This window comes from Oncorhynchus kisutch, linkage group LG16 (genome assembly GCF_002021735.2).
Source record: "Oncorhynchus kisutch isolate 150728-3 linkage group LG16, Okis_V2, whole genome shotgun sequence".
NCBI lineage: Eukaryota > Metazoa > Chordata > Actinopteri > Salmoniformes > Salmonidae > Oncorhynchus > Oncorhynchus kisutch.
The window spans coordinates 29,662,408-29,682,614 of record NC_034189.2 but is presented as its reverse complement, the minus strand read 5'-3'; the positions used below and the strand labels follow the sequence as shown (position 1 = coordinate 29,682,614).

General features: G+C 43.0%; 1 protein-coding gene across 8 annotated transcripts in view; it reads right to left on the bottom strand.

Annotated features, from left to right (window-relative positions):
- LOC109906763 (ankyrin-2) overlaps positions 1-20,207 on the bottom strand; it is a 116,592-nt gene that overhangs the window by 5,121 nt on the left and 91,264 nt on the right. For all 8 annotated transcript variants that reach the window (XM_031792195.1, XM_031792197.1, XM_031792201.1 and 5 more), the window contains 9 exons: positions 19,680-19,757; positions 19,393-19,524; positions 19,094-19,243; positions 18,750-18,984; positions 18,427-18,496; positions 2,836-2,919; positions 2,428-2,592; positions 620-808; positions 257-348 (listed from right to left, as the gene is read on the bottom strand). In XM_031792195.1, the coding sequence (XP_031648055.1) occupies positions 257-348; positions 620-808; positions 2,428-2,592; positions 2,836-2,919; positions 18,427-18,496; positions 18,750-18,984; positions 19,094-19,243; positions 19,393-19,524; positions 19,680-19,757 (1,195 nt within the window). The remainder of the gene's footprint in view (positions 1-256; positions 349-619; positions 809-2,427; positions 2,593-2,835; positions 2,920-18,426; positions 18,497-18,749; positions 18,985-19,093; positions 19,244-19,392; positions 19,525-19,679; positions 19,758-20,207) is intronic.

Genomic DNA, 20,207 nt, shown 5'->3' with positions numbered 1-20,207 from the left:
AGCATCTGCGGTATGTTTAAGAGTTATGGTTAAGATATAGAGGGGAGGTATTCACTAACCTGCTTCCTGATATGTTTATGCTGTATAGCCAATGCCATGGCCTGTTTGGCATAACAACAATTATAGGTGTTGGTCATATAGCACAACCACAGCTGTATTCACACCATGCGTTCAGATAAATCACGCAGGAAACCAACAGGAATGTCCAAACAAAGATGGACGTGTCAATGAATGAACTCCCATTCTGTTCTCAAACCTTTTGACCACAGAACCGTCGTCCTTCACAACCTCTTTCTCTACTAAATGAGGAAGTTGGATTTTTCCAAAGCCTCCAGCATAACTCAACGCCTGGAAGTGACAGAACAAGGAAAAGGACATTTCAAACACCAAAACCCAGTGTCTCTGGTCCTAGGGTTGATCTTCAAACTGGCGCTCAATAAGGTTTTTAACAAGACAGATTAAAAACAGACATGCTTCTAAAGAACATGTTACAGTCAAGAAGCATTCAGCTTTATATTCCAGGCACAGTGTTTGCTAATATCAACCTGCTCTGCTCGAGCCACTGAGGTAGAAAAGACACTCCTGGCATTGTCACAACTCTCCCTCCCTGACGACTGACCTTCTCAAAGTCCTCCTTGGCCGAGGGGAGGTCTGCGGCCAGCGTTGAGTCACCCGTCTGCTTCTCCATCCTCTCGCCCCTCACCACCGTCGTCTTGACCACCTTGCTGACCTTTCGGCCCTGCACCTGCTCTGACTCGAAGTCCGAGGCCGTGGTGGCCCCCAGGGCCAAGGGCTCCAAGAAGGTCAACTGGAGAGGTCAAACACAGGGTTCAAAGGTCACTGATACAGAAGATTACAAAACTTGATTATACAGTACACACTGTAAGGATATACAGTCATTATGGACACATTATATAGTGTGGTGTAGCCCGAACTATACACGGACAATGAATAGGCAAGGGATCTCAGCACATACACTCTTAGAAAAAAATCTGCTGTCCCCATAGAAGAACCCTTCTTGGTTCCAGGTATAACCCTTCTTAGTTCCAGGTAGAACCTTTTTGGGTTCCATGTAAAACCAAGGGTTCTACATGAAACCCAAAAGGGTTCTACCTGGAACTAAAAAGGGTTCTTCAAAGGGTTCTCCTATGGGGACAGCCAAATAATGTTTAAAGGTTCTAGATAGCACCCAAGTGTTGTGCTCAGAAAGCAGGTTAAAGGTAAAATAAGGCTTTTAATGGAAAAATCTAAAAATACATTCAGGTCAAAGGGCTCTGTCAGAGCAATGAGACTTATTCTAAGCACCAAATGAGTCAAATGTACTTTAATCAAACATGAATGTCCATGGAGCTTTGGAGAGCTTGTTCCTTCTCTCCTTATTTTCCTTATGGCAAATCCCCAGTACATTTTATTGGTCGTATACACATATATAGCAGATCTTATTGCGGATATAGCGATATGCTTGTGTGTGATGGGGTGTGTAGACATTGTGGACAGTGTGTTGATAGAATATTTGAGTATATCTGTCGGATACGCAGGATAGAATAGCATAGATACAGAAATAGCTGAATAGGATGGCATTCACCCATCTGCTTAATTGGCCAAGTGACCTACCAGAGGGGGTTATGGGAGGTGTTGTGTTCTATCTGGCAGCCATGTTGCTGTCGTAGGCCTACATGTTTCTCCTTTGCCTGGTGTTTTCTTACACGTTTTTGTTTTTGTTTTTGCAATTGAAGTTGAATTCGCCGATGCGAGTGCACCAGGCTGTAATTTCATAAAGTAGATGACTCAACTACTGACTCATTTATTTCTCGCTTGTGTGTCAAGTTCAGCCGTGTTTGACACATGCGCAAGCCTATCAGCCACATTATGACCGACTTGTGATCATTGCCCTTGCTAGTATGATTGTATTGACATTCCCCAGCCTTAGCTACAGTCATACGTTTTTTTTTTGTCAAAATATTGAGTCATGGAAACTGAAACTGCGCATCCCGAATTGGTGGAGGCAGCAAATAACGTACCAGGCCAGCTGTGATTTACAACCTGATAGCAATAGTTTTTAGACTACCAAGACATTTATTGGGGAATTATATGAATCATGCATTGAACGGAATCCATCTATTTTTGCCAACAATGAATTATGTCATAGAATTTTGAAAACCTCATGAAGTTGGTTTTGAAGCATGAACTGGAAGTTGTATATGTTAAACTGATATTATGATTCTGTTTGTATTGTCCATATCTACAAAGTAGTTCAAACGATGTCAGTTCCACATTAAGGCCCAGACACCCTTGTGACATCATAATATCCACAGTGTACGTAAACCCTGTAATACACAATCGTTTTCAGAAATACTGGAATATTGACCCCAAACAAAGTCTATAGACACAAAGACAGCAGGTTGACACACATACAGACAGACTGACCTCGGTCTGATCTCCCTCGCTCCGGACCACAGTCCTCTTCACTACCTTGGAGAAGCCGTCTCCTTCCTCCACACTGACCATCTCCTGGTGAGATCCCTCCACCGTCACCTCCTCTCTCTCCACGCCGTCTGGAGAGAAGTACTTACGGATCACCTTCCGCGTGATCTGGGGGAAAGAGACCAGAAAGAGAGGAAAGTTACCACTGGTAGAGCACTGAGCTGCATGACTAGGTCATGTAATATAAAACACACGTACAGTATTTGCCTGAGGAGACTGGATTACTTTACAATTGACAAACACGGTTCCATAGTAGTTACAGTATATAGTTGAGATCTACTGTAAATTGGGGTGTGTTCAAGAGTTAAGTGTCTGTTATACAGTGAATGTAGATGCAAAATGTCCCTTTACCTTCTTGACTACCAGGTTTCCATGCTCATCCATGTACTGTTCCTCTGTCACTGTTTGCGGAGGGATGTCTGGCAGATCATCCGCCTAGAGAGAGAAGAGATACACAGTCATACAACTGACCCTGAACAAATGACACAGCAAGTACACAGAATAACCGGCGTAAACATTGTAAAACCCACTCAAAAAGGAAAGAAACCGTTTTCAATCATTATCTAAGACCATAACGGTTTAAATCAACAAAACGATATGGCATATGAGGGTGCAGAATGAAATAGAAATCCAAATTTGAAAAAATGACCCAACCATTCGAGGTGAAGTGCAGCACAGGAACAAAACTACCCACAAGGCTAAAACTCGACCCACATCTAACCCCAACGCCACGTCACACCACACTAGGGCAGGGCCCACTTCCCCACATGCTCCTTCAATGCCGTATACCTGGATGATAACTCTGCGTCGGACCACCCTGGTGGTCAACACCTCCTCCTCTGAGCTATCCGATGACAGCAACCCTAGCTCCTCATTTATCTCCTGAGAGACAGCACACAGCCATTGTGGCCACCGTAGATCAGTATAACATGGTTACACATTTTGTTCAGTTACTTCAGGCACATTTACTGCAGGCACAGAACAACAGGCAAGTGTTCCTTCTTTTCTCTTTCTTGGCTCTTTACTTTGCTCTCATAGGGATGACGAAAAGGCATTCAAAAGTAGGCTATTGTAGACCTGATAGAAATCCAAAGAAAAAAATATACAGTATGACAGAGGTTCTATAAAATGGTAGAGATGGAAGATGAAGAGAAGGCACAGTTGCACAACAATTTCCAACAAAACCAGCCATGCAAGATATGGCCAAGATAATCCAAAGAAATGGTGGTCAAAGCTGCAGACAAGTACGTCTGTATGGAATGTTGATGTGGAATATGAAGTACTGACAGTGACAGTGAAGGTCATTATTTCACAAAAATGTTACAGAATATATTTGTATGTACTCTTCATTGCACCAGATAACCTAGCTGAAAATATAAGAAGAATTTGCAAACACAGCAAAAAAAGCATTCTCATAATTAAGCATTATCATTATTAAGCATTATCATTATTAAGCATTATCATTATTAAGCATTATCATTATTAAGCATTATCACTATTAAGCATTATCATTATTAAGCATTATCATTATTGATCAGGCTTTGGTCACATGATTATTCCATTGTGTTGGTCAGTAACCCCACTTTGAAGTGGTTTTGACCTGGTGTGTTTTGTTTGGTAAGTATGCACACATGCAGACACACCACTCATAAGCTTCTTGTATTAGCCTCTGTGTTTGAGTCAGTTGATGTCCTCTCTGGACTGTGGTAACACTGCAATCAGCTTGTGAAGCTGGGACACAAGCCAGGGCAGGGTGCAGTCGTCATGCTTGACCTCTTACCCGTTCCAGAGAGTATTCATCATCATCGTACCCTGCCTGCGACCTGGAGGGTAGCTCCTCACACGTGGGTACAGTTTCACTTTCACTTTCTGGTCCGTCATAAATGCCATAGTCCCCAAGACTTTCACTACCCAAAGAGAAGCGATTTTGGTCATCCACCCGTAGGAACTGTGCGCTGCATACAGGGCTTCCTTTGAGGAAGCCCGTTTCCAGAGTGCTGCAGAAGGGGGTTGGGGATGGAGGCTCCTCGATGTGGTAGAGGACATCAGGTTCCTCTGGCTCCAGATCCTCTGCCTCTGAGAAGTCTGAGAAATCATCTTTGCAGTCAAAGAACTCCAGGTCTGAATTTTCTTGGGCGGGATCTGATTGGACAACTGGCCCAAATGAAGAGAGTGTTTTCTCAAATTCGCCGATCACTCGCTTAAAGTCTGGCGAGAATTCAAAGGCTTCTGCAGATCCAGGTGTAGAAGACTTTGAAGCGAACTCAGGACCCATCAGGGTGGTGGTTGTGACCTGACACTTATCTGACTGAGGGTCGCTGAAGACTGGAGAAACTGGACTCATATCAGTGGGGGACAACTGGCTACACTCGGAGACTCTCAGAGAGTGGCGTCCGGAAAACAGGGCCTCGTAATCTGGTGGCACCAGGAATTGGCTTGACATCGGCGAAAATAACTCACCCGAATGAGTCTCCTCGAATTCCTCATGTGTAAATTCACTCCAGTCGGAGAATTCCTGAGTGGCAGAGTCAAGTACCTTTAGTTTAGGTGTCACTGCTCTATGGGTAGTGAGAGGGTATTGTTCACTGATCTGCAATGGGGTTGATATCAGAGGTTTGTAGCCTGTGGCTGTCTTTGTCTGCTTAGGTGATACCAGACCTGATATGCTTGTTTCTTGACTCAAGTCTAATACTGCCTTTTGCTCATGTAAAGTACTTTCCATTACCAAGGTAGACTCTAATTTGCTTAGCATTTTCCCATAACTGGTCTTCAACTGTATTTCCTTGGCTGTTTGAGACGGAGCCTGGAAGTAAATGTTGACATCACTTGAACAAGTATTCTTCAAATGTGTTGTTACAGCAAGTCAGTTGGCATGCTCCAATAACATCCCATCAATAAACTGCAACACACTAACATGAGAGAGCTTGGTTGACTAAGGTCTCGTTAGTAATTCTCTCCCACAACACCATGTCACATTTAAATCACTGCAAGAACATTGGAGCGCAAACCAAGCAATTATAAAGGTCAACATCACAGTGTCCAACAAATGTCACAGTAATAGGAATATGCTTGCACACAAACTGTTACTAAGAGCTCAAATGAGTCAGAACCGGTTAGTTACATCACCCACCATCTAAGTGCATTGTGATCGTACACACATTCCTTAGATACACTCCATTTTGCACAAACCTATTGGTGAATCCAGACATCCCATTTCGACCATACAGTGTTATTGTCATCCTCCATTAGAATTGGGAGTTATTCCATCAATCCATAGCACGTGCAAAGTCAGCTTTATCATGCTCTCTCTCTTACCCAATGTGGGGCATCCTGGGTCTTTATTGAATCAGCACTGAGGCGCAGGACCTCTACTTCTTCCTCACTTCTGTCCTTGACCTTCACTGGTTGTTGCTTAACCTGGACATCTTTCTGGACCTTTTTGACATTTTCCAAACCCATAGTGGCTTGGGGAGTTGGGATGGTTTCAGCATGCTCTGAACCATGCTTTATCCGTGTCTGTTCCGTAGATGTGATAACCATTTCTGCTACTAGCCCACTGACCCTTGGTAACTCTTGATCTGTCGTGCTCATTTGTCCCTGCTCTTTTTCAAATTTAGTAGCTGGGACTGACAACAGAGTAACACCCACGGTGTTTTCTTCTGGCGACATTGGGACACGCTCAGACGTTAATACAGATGTCACATGACTCAACACACCTGCTTTAAACGTCATTGTTTCTGTGCCTGTAATAACTAAACTCAACTCTTCATCTGATGCACCTGATTCAGGAGACGACTGCCTTCGGTGGACATCGGCCCAAGAATCGACAGGTAAAGCTACGAATACAGTGTCTGATGACACAGACTCAGGCGAAGACGTTCTCTCACTAAGGGCCCGGGGTTCCATGAAGTACTGAGATAATATCCTCATAAACTCAGGCACTGGTGAGTCAGGCGATAGCCGTCTATTCCTGCCGACTGACTCTAGAGAATCAGGCGAGGATGGCCGACTCTCTAATGCTGATGATGATATGACCATTAGCTCATACTCAGAGCCAGAGGTCATGGATTCAGGTGATGATGACCTGTGTTCTATGGTGGCATACTCCATATTACATGAATCAATACCTGATACACCTGATCTTGTATACTGAGGGATTGGTGAGTCTGGAGAAAGCGATCTATTGTCATTGATCTCATGCATTGATTCAGGTGAAGATGATCTAACCTTATCCATTGACATCGTTGATTCTAGAGACATGGTTCTGTATTCAACAGACTCAGTGGATAGCGGTCTATCCTTCTCAACTTGTTTCTCGAATAACACAGATTCAGGTGATGACGTTCTAACATCTGCCTTTAACACCAGTGTTGCAGGTGATATGGGTCGGCAGTCAGGTAATGACTCGGGTGATAGAGGCTTATCCTCAGTCTCCGATACAGACACTATGACCCATTCATCTCCAGAGTCTGATTTGGAGTGAGGGGAAGCTGATCTGTGACCTGTTTCAAATGTACACTCCGATACTACTTCTGCTGCTAGTGATTCAGGTAAAACTATATCAGATACGCTTGGAACACTCTCAGTTGTAGTTTCTGAAGGTTCCACTTGCCAATCTGGTAGAGCTTCTGTGCTGATCTCAGTGCTACCTCGAGCAACTTCTCTCTCCTCTGGAGAAGTCTGTATGCACTCTATACTCTCAGTCAAAGCTACATCCTGATCGATCTTGGCTGTTTCAGTGGTAGCTGCTGGTTCCACTTGTGGACCAGGTACAGCTTCTGGACTGACGTCTGTGCTACCTTGAGCAACGTCTTCCTCACCAGGAGAAGTCTCTACATATGCTTCGCTACTCCCAGTATACTCCAAGAAGCCTGTTTTACTCAACAAGGTTTCTCCTACATATTGGGCGTCGTGAATTTGAGAGATAAGCTTGCAAAGCTCTGTATCATACATACGATTGTATTCTTCTACCATCATGGCTGTTTCAGGTACAGGTGAATCTGATGAAGCAGCCTTAGGTTTCTGTTCTGTTGCTTCTATTGACAATATTTCTGATGGGGAAACATGCTCAGGAATGAGACTTTTGGTTGGCAACACTGTTTCCTCAATGTCAGAAAATACCAAGTCAAATTCCATGTCTGATGTTATTGATAATGGAGATGAAGACCTATATCCTGGTTCTACTGTGCTAGACCCAAGTGCGATCTCTGTAAATAGTGGAATTGGTGACTGAGGTGAAAAAGACCTATGTCCATTCACTGATGCTACTGATTCAGGTGAGTCTGGTCTCAATTCAACAGAGGAGGACTCTGAAATGAGTGGAGCATATTCTACATCTGAAGCCACTGATTGAGGGGATGAGGACCTATATCCAATCATGGACTCTCGTAATACCTGTCTAAACTCAGGTATGGGTGAATCAGGTGACAGTGCCCTGTATTCATCTATAGATGCTATTGAATCAGGTGATGAGGGTCTATGCTCAGAAAGCATTGAGGCATGTAAGATTAACTCAGTTTCAGATTCCATATCTGAGCATATTGATTCAGGCGATGCTGATCTATTCCCTGTCACTAGTGTAGTAGTTTCGTGCTGTGTGTACTGGGGTACTGGGGAGTCTGGTGACAGAGCTCTGAACTCATCTAGTGATGTTGTTGAATCAGGAGTGTCTTGTCTATCTTCAATCTCAGATATCAGAGGAGCGAATTCTGTTTCAGACTCTGTTTCATATTCTGACAATGATTCAGGGGATGAGGACCTATATCCAATCATTGAAACGATAGACTCTCGTAACGCCTGTCTAAACTCAGGTATGGGTGAATCAGGTGACAGTGTCCTGTATTCATCTATAGATGCTATTGAATCAGGTGATGAGGGTCTGTCGTCGAAAAGCATTGAGGCATACAAGAATAACTCATTTTCAAATTCTTCATCTGACAATACTGATGCAGGTGATGATGATCTGCTTCCTGTCATAAATATGGTTGGTTCTGGGAAATATTGTAGGTATTGTGGTAGAGGAGAGTCTGGAGACAGACATCTGTACTCATGCACTGATGCTGTAGATTCAGGAGAAGATGATCTGACGTTTGTCAGTAGCATGACTGATTCAGGTGACATGGGGCAATACTCTGATAAAGACTCAGGTGATAGGGGTCTTTCCTCTGTATCTGACACGATTGACTCCGGTGAGTCTGGTCTCTGCCAAAAGGCAAAAGCCTCAGATGAAGGCCTATCTTTATCTGAGAAGATTGTTAAAAAAATATCAGAAAGCTCACATTCGTTGTCTGACCATACTGATGTTAGTGATCGGGGTTTATCTTCATAGAATAACGACATTAAGGGCAGAGTCCCACATTCCATATCTGAGCACATTGATTCAGGTGAAGTTGATCTGTATCCAATAAAATGAGGAATAGATTCAGGTAATGACGGCCAAAAATCAGGTATGGGTGAGTCTGGTGAAAGCGCCATGTATTCATCAACTGAAGCTACTGATTCAGGTGATGAGGGTCTACCTCTCTCTGAAAAGAGTGTCAAGAAGATGTCAGAAAGATCATAATCATCATCTGACAATACTGATGCAGGTGACGATGATCTGCTTCCTGCCATAAACAGAACTGGTTCTGGGAAATAATCAAAGTATTGTGGTAGAGGAGAGTCTGGAGACAGACACCTATACTCATCCACTGATGCTGTAGATTCAGGTGAGTCTGGTCTCTGCCAAAATGCAAAAGCCTCAGAGGTTATGTCGTCAACTTCCAAAGTCCCAGAAATCACTGATTCAGGTGATGATGATCTATATCCATATACAGAAGATGTAACACATTCAGGTATTGCATGTAAGAACTCAGGTATGGGTGAATCAGGTGACAGTGCCCTGTATTCATCTATAGATGCTATTGAATCAGGTGATGAGGGTCTATTCTCAAAAAGCATTGAGGTATGTAAGAATAAGTCCGTTTCAGATTCCATATCTGAGCATATTGATTCAGGCGATGCTGATCTATTCCCTGTCACTAGTGTAGTAGTTTCGTGCTGTGTGTACTGGGGTACTGGGGAGTCTGGTGACAGCGCTCTGAACTCATCTACTGATGTTGTTGAATTAGGAGTGTCTTGTCTTTCTTCAATCTCAGAAATCAGAGGAGCGGATTCTGTTTCAGACTCTGTTTCATATCCTGACAATGATTCAGGGGATGAGGACCTATATCCAATCATTGAAACGATAGACTCTCGTAACGCCTGTCTAAACTCAGGTATGGGTGAATCAGGTGACAGTGTCCTGTATTCATCTATAGATACTATTGAATCAGGTGATGAGGGTCTGTCGTCGAAAAGCATTGAGGCATACAAGAATAACTCATTTTCAAATTCTTCATCTGACAATACTGATGCAGGTGATGATGATCTGCTTCCTGTCATAAATATGGTTGGTTCTGGGAAATATTGTAGGTATTGTGGTAGAGGAGAGTCTGGAGACAGACACCTGTACTCATCCACTGATGCTGTAGATTCAGGAGAAGATGATCTGACGTTTGTCAGTAGCATGACTGATTCAGGTGACATGGGGCAATACTCTGATAAAGACTCCGGTGATAGGGGTCTTTCCTCTGTATCTGACACGATTGATTCAGGTGAGTCTGGTCTTGATTCAATAAAGAATACCTCAGAAATGAAAGGTTCATATTCAATATCTGAAGTCACTGAATCAGGTGATGAAGATCTATATCCAATAGAATATGTAACAGATTCAGGTAAGTCTTGTCTAAACTCAGGTATAGGTGAATCAGGTGACAGCGCCCTGTATTCATCTACAGATGCTATTGAATCTGGTGAGCCTGGTCTCTGCCAAAAGGAAAAAGCCTCAGATAGCATATGTCCAATTTCTTCTGAACTCACTGAATCTGGTGACGATGGTCTGCTTCCGGCCATAAACATTACTGGTTCTGGGAAATATTGTAAATATTGTGGAATTGGTGAGTCTGGAGATAAAGATCTATGCTCATCCATTGACTTCACTGACTCAGGAGAATCTGACCTTAACCCACTCTCGTTTGATAACGTTTGACTTAGAAGTTCTGATTTCTGTACATACTCTATTGTACTCCCACAATACTCAAACATACCTGTTTTACTAGCAAAGGTTTCTCCTACATATTGGGGGTCATGTATTGGAGAGATCAGCTTCCAACGATCTGCATCATACACAAATTTGTAAATTGGCACTCGCATGACTGATTCTGATGGTGAATTTGCATATTCAATATCTGAAGTCACGGAATCAGGTGACGATGATCTACATTCAACAAAATATTCAAGTAAATTCTGTCTAAACTCCGGTATGGGTGAGTCAGGTGACAGTGCCCTGTAGTCATCTACAGATGCTACTGAATCAGGTCTGTCCTCAAAAAGCATTGAGGTAAATGAGAATAACTCAGTTTCATATTCCAAATCTGACAATACTGATACAGGTGACGATGATCTGCTTCTTGCCATAAACAGAGTTGGTTCTGGGTAATGTTGTAGGTATTGTGGTAGAGGAGAGTCTGGAGACAGACACCTGTACTCATCCACTGATGCTGTAGATTCAGGAGAAGATGATCTGACGTTTGTCAGTAGCATGACTGATTCAGGTGACATGGGGCAATACTCTGATAAAGACTCCGGTGATAGGGGTCTTTCCTCTGTATCTGACACGATTGACTCCGGTGAGTCTGGTCTCTGCCAAAAGGCAAAAGCCTCAGATGAAGGCCTATCTTTATCTGAGAAGATTGTTGAAAAAATATCAGAAAGCTCACATTCGTTGTCTGACCATACTGATGTTAGTGATTGGGGTTTATCTTCATAGAATAACGACATTAAGGGCAGAGTCCCACATTCCATATCTGAGCACATTGACTCAGGTGAAGTTGATCTGTATCCAATAAAATGAGGAATAGATTCAGGTAGTGACGGACTAAAATCAGGTATGGGTGAGTCTGGTGAAAGCGCCATGTATTCATCAACTGATGCTACTGATTCAGGTGATGAGGGTCTACCTCTCTCTGAAAAGAGTGTCAAGAAGATGTCAGAAAGATCACAATCATCTGACAATACTGATGCAGGTGACGATGATCTGCTTCCTGCCATAAACAGAGCTGGTTCTGGGAAATAATCCAAGTATTGTGGTAGAGGAGAGTCTGGAGACAGACACCTATACTCATCCACTGATGCTGTAGACTCAGGTGATTCTGGTCTCTGCCAAAATGCAAAAGCCTCAGATGTTATGTCGTCAACTTCCGAAGTCCCTGAAATCCCTGATTCAGGTGATGATGATCTATATCCATATACAGAAGATGTAACACATTCAGGTATTGCATGTAAGAACTCAGGTATGGGTGAATCAGGTGACAGTGCCCTGTATTCATCTATAGATGCTATTGAATCAGGTGATGAGGGTCTATTCTCAAAAAGCATTGAGGTATGTAAGAATAAGTCAGTTTCAGATTCCATATCTGAGCATATTGATTCAGGCGATGCTGATCTATTCCCTGTCACTAGTGTAGTAGTTTTGTACTGTGTGTACTGGGGTACTGGGGAGTCTGGTGACAGAGCTCTGAACTCATCTACTGATGTTGTTGAATCAGGAGTGTCTTGTCTTTCTTCAATCTCAGAAATCAGAGGAGCGAATTCTGTTTCAGACTCTGTTTCATATTCTGACAATGATTCAGGGGATGAGGACCTATATCCAATCATTGAAACGATAGACTCTCGTAACGCCTGTCTAAACTCAGGTATGGGTGAATCAGGTGACAGTGTCCTGTATTCATCTATAGATGCTATTGAATCAGGTGATGAGGGTCTGTCGTCGAAAAGCATTGAGGCATACAAGAATAACTCATTTTCAAATTCTTCATCTGACAATACTGATGCAGGTGATGATGATCTGCTTCCTGTCATAAATATGGTTGGTTCTGGGAAATATTGTAGGTATTGTGGTAGAGGAGAGTCTGGAGACAGACACCTGAACTCATCCACTGATGCTGTAGATTCAGGAGAAGATGATCTGACGTTTGTCAGTAGCATGACTGATTCAGGTGACATGGGGCAATACTCTGATAAAGACTCAGGTGATAGGGGTCTTTCCTCTGTATCTGACACGATTGATTCAGGTGAGTCTGGTCTTGATTCAATAAAGAATACCTCAGAAATGAAAGGTTCATATTCAATATCTGAAGTCACTGAATCAGGTGATGAAGATCTATATCCAATAGAATATGTAACAGATTCAGGTAAGTCTTGTCTAAACTCAGGTATAGGTGAATCAGGTGACAGCGCCCTGTATTCATCTACAGATGCTATTGAATCTGGTGAGCCTGGTCTCTGCCAAAAGGAAAAAGCTTCAGATAGCATATGTCCAATTTCTTCTGAATTCACTGAATCTGGTGACGATGGTCTGCTTCCGGCCATAAACATTACTGGTTCTGGGAAATATTGTAAATATTGTGGAATTGGTGAGTCTGGAGATAAAGACCTATGCTCATCCATTGACTTCACTGACTCAGGAGAATCTGACCTCAACCCACTCTCGTTTGATAACGTTTGACTTAGAAGTTCTGATTTCTGTACATACTCTATTGTACTCCCACAATACTCAAACATACCTGTTTTACTAGCAAAGGTTTCTCCTACATATTGGGGGTCATGTATTGGAGAGATCAGCTTCCAACGATCTGCATCATACACAAATTTGTAAATTGGCACTCGCATGACTGATTCTGATGGTGAATTTGCATATTCAATATCTGAAGTCACGGACTCAGGTGACGATGATCTACATTCAACAAAATATTCAAGTAAATTCTGTCTAAACTCCGGTATGGGTGAGTCAGGTGACAGTGCCCTGTAGTCATCTACAGATGCTACTGAATCAGGTCTGTCCTCAAAAAGCATTGAGGTAAATGAGAATAACTCAGTTTCATATTCCAAATCTGACAATACTGATACAGGTGACGATGATCTGCTTCTTGCCATAAACAGAGTTGGTTCTGGGTAATGTTGTAGGTATTGTGGTAGAGGAGAGTCTGGAGACAGACACCTGAACTCATCCACTGACGCTGTAGATTCAGGAGAAGATGATCTGACGTTTGTCAGTAGCATGACTGATTCAGGTGACATGGGGCAATACTCTGATAAAGACTCCGGTGATAGGGGTCTTTCCTCTGTATCTGACACGATTGACTCCGGTGAGTCTGGTCTCTGCCAAAAGGCAAAAGCCTCAGATGAAGGCCTATCTTTATCTGAGAAGATTGTTGAAAAAATATCAGAAAGCTCACATTCGTTGTCTGACCATACTGATGTTAGTGATCGGGGTTTATCTTCATAGAATAACGACATTAAGGGCAGAGTCCCACATTCCATATCTGATTCAGGTGAAGTTGATCTGTATCCAATAAAATGTGGAATAGATTCAGGTAATGACGGCCAAAAATCAGGTATGGGTGAGTCTGGTGAAAGCGCCATGTATTCATCAACTGAAGCTACTGATTCAGGTGATGAGGGTCTACCTCTCTCTGAAAAGAGTGTCAAGAAGATGTCAGAAAGATCACAATCATCATCTGACAATACTGATGCAGGTGACGATGATCTGCTTCCTGCCACAAACAGAACTGGTTCTGGGAAATAATCAAAGTATTGTGGTAGAGGAGAGTCTGGAGACAGACACCTATACTCATCCACTGATGCTGTAGATTCAGGTGAGTCTGGTCTCTGCCAAAACGCAAAAGCCTCAGATGTTATGTCGTCAACTTCGGAAGTCCCTGAAATCCCTGATTCAGGTGATATTGATCTATAACCATATACAGAAGATGTAACACATTCAGGTATTGCATGTCTGAACTCAGGTATGGGTGAGTCAGGTGACAGCGCCCTGTATTCATCTATAGATGCTATTGAATCAGGTGATGAGAGTCTGTCCTCAAAAAGCAATGAGGCAAATAAAAATAACTCTGTTTCATATTCCATATTTGAGCATATTGATTCAGGTGACACTGACCTGTATCCTGACATAAACAGAGTTGGTTCTGGGAAATATTGTAGGTATTGTGGTAGAGGAGAGTCTGGAGACAGACACCTGTACTCATCCACTGATGCTGTAGATTCAAGAGAAGATGATCTGATATTTGTCAGTAGCATGATTGATTCAGGTGACATGGGGCAATACTCTGATAAAGACTCAGGTGATAGGGGTCTTTCCTCTGTATCTGATACTATTGACTCAGGTGAGTCTGGTCTCTGACAAAAGTCAAATGCCTCAGATAGTATATATTCCATTTCTGAATTCCCCGAAGTCACTGATTCAGGTGATGATGACCTAAACCTTGTGGATGAGAATGCAGATTCAGGTAATTCCTGTCTAAACTCAGGTATGGGAGAGTCAGGGGATAGTGGTCTATGCTCATTGACTGATCCTATAGATTCTGGAGAGGAAGTTCTAGCGTCAATACCCAGAACTATTGAATATTTTGAGTCGACTACTTCAACTTCAGCATCCGATACTGATTCGGGTGACAATGATCTATGATAAGATTGAGCAGTTTCGAGAAAGAATAGTGAATATTGGGGTATGGGGGAATCCGGGGACAAAGATTTACATGCTTTCAATGACTTCACTGACTCTGCCTTATCTGATCTCAAAACAGCCATTATCTTAACTGACTCAGGTGGGAGAGGCTTATGTTCAGACTCAGAATCAGATGACAGGGGTCTGTCCTCGGTAACCTCAGTTGATGAAGTTGGACTTTCTCGTTCTGACGTCTGCACATACTCTACGATACCCTCAGCATACTCAAACATACCTGTTTTAGGGGTTTCCCCGACATACTGGGGATCATGTATTGGAGAGACCAGCTTCCAAAGCTCTGCATCGTACTTAAGTTTGTAAGCTGGCACTCGTATTACTGATGGAGGATCATGTATACCTTCATCAGATACCATTCTTGGTGACACAGATGGTTCTTTTGGAGTTTGGGCTAAACCAGGTACTGATAGTCCTTTCTGAGTTTCAGGTTTACTCAATTCGGGAAATAATTGGGCTGTGGAGTTGAATATTATTGGTGGACTTTCAAGGACACCTGATTCAGTTATGACGTCTTGGTCTTTTGAACGTGAGCTATGCTCACCGACTGATCCAGCTGACTCAGGTGATACGGGTCTATCTTCAATAGCCACAGATATCGAATCAAATATCTCAGAAACCTCATCATCTTTTAACGATTCAGGTGATGATGATCTATGACGAAACGGAACAGCTTCACGGAACAATGGGGAATATTTGGGGACAGGGGAATCTGGTGACAATGATCTATGTTCATCCATTGTTCCTGTTGATTCAGGGGACGTTGTTTTAATATCCTTCAACAACATCAGTGATGAAGATGACATGGATCTATACTCTGATAATGACTCGGGCTTAAAGTCTGACTCCTCTACCGGAGAATCTATTGATAACAGGGTTTTTTCAGGTTCGGATGTCTCTTCTTTTCTCTGTCCAGCATACTCAAACACACCTGTTTTACTACAGTAGGTTTCGCCTACATACTGTTGGTCATTTATTTGAGAGATAAGCTTCCAAAGCTCTGCATCATACACAAGTCTGTACTCTGGCTCTAGTATTGCTGATGGAGGGAAATGTATACCTGATGCAGATACTGTTATTGGTGACACAGATGAAGGTTGAGCTACGTCAGGTTCTGATCGTCCTTTCTGAGGTTCAGGTTGACTAAATTCAAATAATGGTGCAGTTGCGGACTCGGTTAATATTGGTGGACTTTCAGGAATGTTTATACCTGATTCAGTTACAGTTATTGGTAACACACATAGTGATTTCGATTGAGTCAATGCTGAATAAGTCTCCTTTTCAAAATCTAAAGCTTCAGGTGAATCTGGTCTATGCTCTGTACCTATAGACTCCAGAGACATTGGAACACATTTAGTTTCTGATGATACTGATTCAGGTGAAGAAGATCTATAATCAACAATAGAGTCTGGTAATATGTGCCAAAACTGAGGTGTCGGTGAGTCAGGTGATAGCGCTCTATACTCATGTATTGATGCTATTGATTCAGGTGATGAAGGTCTATCCTTATAAAGTAATGAAAGTAATGGTGCGGTTTCATAATCTATATCTGAAAATATAGATTCTGGTGATGATGATCTACAAAACTTCACTAAAGCAATGGGTTCTGATTGCCAAAATTGTGTAATTGGTGAATCTGGAGACAGAGATCTGTGTTCATCTACTGATCCTGTAGATACAGGTGATGATGCTTTGATATCATTCAGTAACATCAGTGATGTAGCTGACATGGGTCTATAGTCTGATAAAGACTCAGCTGACAGGGGTCTTGTATCTGATACTATTGACTGGGGTGAGTCTGGTGATAATGCCCTCCTCTCTAAATACTCACTGCCTGGGGATATTGCTCTGGAAAACTCTCCCCTGTTAGGAACCATAGGTGTCAAGGGCCTGTCCTCTGCTTCTGCTAGCCCTGGTGCTAGTAGACTACTTGCAGCTCCAGGGGCACTTAAGAACATTTGTCCTGGGGCATAAGATGGTATTTCTGCAGTTTCCCATTCAACCTCAGGGGGCGGTAGAGGAGACAGGGGTCTGAACTGAGGTATGGGCGAGTCAGGCAAGAGAAGACTTAGTTCAGTATCAGATGACAGTGACTCTGGAGATGAGGCTCTACTCTCAGTCAACAGTATGGATGAATCAGGTGTTGATGGGCGATACTCGGGTATATGTGAGTCAGGTGATTGGGACCTAGACCTATCATCTGATGTCACTGATTCTGGTGAAGATGATTGGTCATGCATTGAAACTACAATTTTACTAGCATACTCAGATGCTGAGTCAGGAGATAAAGACCTTTTTTCGGTTTCGGAACGTAGAGATTCTGGAGCCAAAGACATGTCTAACTCAGACACTGGAAGAGCTGACACCTCTGCTCGGGTCTCAGCAGTTGAGTCATGTGATATCTGGATAAATGCAGTGCTGACAATGGATTCTACTGTGACCGACTCCGGAATCAGAGTGGTTCTTGACACGTCTGATGATGTCTGAGCTATTGTCTGTGATTCCTTACTCACCCCAAAGGTGATAGACTCTGGGGTCACGGGACTGAAATCTACAGGTCTGAGGTAAAGCTCAGTGGAGATAGCTTCCTGGTCAAGAGTAGCCTGGTTTACATCAATCAAAGGCATGGAGGTAGGGGAATCTGCCTCATAAACCCGGCTGGCTCTGTAAGTACCGGGTACCTCATCCAATTCCATTGGTGTTTTCTTGGATTCTTCACTAGTTGATTTCTCTACATATCCAAACAGGACTTTATAAAGTCGGTGCGACACCTCGTCAATATGATCCTCTGAGAATATCTCACATGTCTCTTTGGGGCGTACCACCTCAGAAGCCTGAGGAAGCTGAGTAGACTGAGGAAGTGGTAAATTCATAGGCTCGGCTGTAATACTGATCTTCTCAGAAATCAGTTCAGTTGTCTGAGAAGTCCTAGTGACGGAGGTGGTGGAGAGGTAGGTGTAGTACTCTGAGGTTTGCTGTAGCTCCACAGACAGCTCACTGAAGTCTGGCTCGGCCTGGTCACATTCAGTCAGACTGTCCCCAAAGTCGGTCATGGACAACGGACGGCTCTCACAGACACGCTTACTACTTTTAGTGGGTGACTCTTGGTGACCCGTTGGCGACAACAACCATTTGTTGTCACTTTCAGCCTGGGGGGGCTGGAGTGACCCCTCGCCACACTCTGCACCCCGCTGTGCCCCCTTCTCTTTATGCTTGACAGATAGAGATGATGAGGAGGGAGGGGTGGGCCCGTTGTAGGCAGGATCTAGGACGTGAGAGGTGAGCTGGTAGGGGGAGGTGCGGTACAAGGTGAAGAAGGGACTTACTTGTTTAAAAGTGCCCATGTGTAGTGACTCAGCCTTGTCTGATCCACTCTGTGATGTACCGCCCACAGAACTGAGGAACAAAAAATAAGTCAAACATCTAATAACATGTGAAGTCTCCCCAAAAAATTAAATACAGTTATTCTTAAAAACGGTTTATTTCTAGCGATTTTAACAATGCAAATCAAGATTATTTGACTGAACTGTTTGTTTCTACAACCATACAACATTAGCAGAATATAGCAGAAAACAACATAAGACCTTTTTAAGCATAACAATTTCTCTTTCACTCAATACTTCACTCTTACACTGACTGGACGACTTACTGTGTTGTTTCACCCTCTTTCTGTAGCTTCTCCTTCTGGGCGTGTCTCAGGAGGCCTGTTACTGATGTGTCTGTCTCCACCCGCCCTGACGTCTCGTGCAGTGATGACATGCTGGAGGAGAGGTCCTCCTCTGACACCATGAAGGGCCCCTGCCTGGACCCTGGCCCACTGGGGGTGCCGCCTGTACGCCTGCCTGGCCGGGGACTGTCTATGTCCTCATGGAGGGCAGAAAAACCTGGACAGGCATAGATATGGACACCGTTATTAACCTGTGATCTCTTTGGCATAGCTAGTACATTTTGGTTGATAAAGATATTTATATTTTGCTCGGTAATACACTATACCTTCACTGTGATCCAGTGCAATGGTCCTCTCAATCTCCGCATAGGTGTGGGACGATGTGTCCTGCTGGGTGGACTTGATTATCTTGGTTTCGATGAGGTGAACAATGTCCATCCTGTTGATCTTGGTGAGTCGTTTGATCAATGTAGTTTCTGTGGAAAGAAATAACAACAGAATAACACAATATCATAACAGTAAATAAGCCATTCTGAAAATATGAAAATTATCAATAATAAATACTCAGAATAGTCTAAATGTCGATAAATATTCTAATACAATAAGGAGTGATATATCAGCATACCTGTAGCATGTTTGCCATCCCTGTTAGTCCAGAGCTTCAGCAGGGCATGGCTTTGATCCTGTAGTGAGTTCGGATTCTCAATCCTTATTAGATTGATCCTTTCCTCGCTGAACTCCAGCTCTCGAGCCAGCTCTAGAAAACCCACCAGACACTTTTCACTGTCAACTACGTAATGTTGATGTTAACATTATTCATGAACCACAGGAAAGTGTTTAAATCAACATTATCTTCAGCCTTTATTGTCTCTGACACTCTAGGAAAGCCACCATGCCTGGGGTTCCACTCACCCGTCCAACTGAAGCCCAGGTGGTCGGCTATTATTTCCAATCGTTCCTCTTTCCTCTCGGCTTCATCCTGGGGATCTACTGTAAACGCCACCACAAGGATGGCCAGGCAAAGTCACATTCACATGAGGAAGAAAAGGCTATCTTCAACCGGGCACATGAGTAAAAAGACTCTTCACTGGCTATCTTGTGCCATGTAGTGCTATAATGTTAGCTGTTTGGAGGTATGTGTCGATAATTAGCAGTAACTGAAACAGACGTGTATTTGGTGTATAGCTTCTTATGCTGTTGGTTTATAGGGCAGCAATACCATCATAAATTTTTATCATGCGATTTTGGCAACTCTAGAAGAAGAAAACACTAACGGAAATATACTGTATGGAAAGTAGATAGTAGTAGTTTAACAGCTCTGGAAAAATGTAATCTCTCATTGTATTCAATTCAGCTTTTCTCCTACAGCCTAATTGGGTTCATCAAACACATTTGATACTAAACCTGACTATGACCTATGACACATTTTCAAGCTAAAAC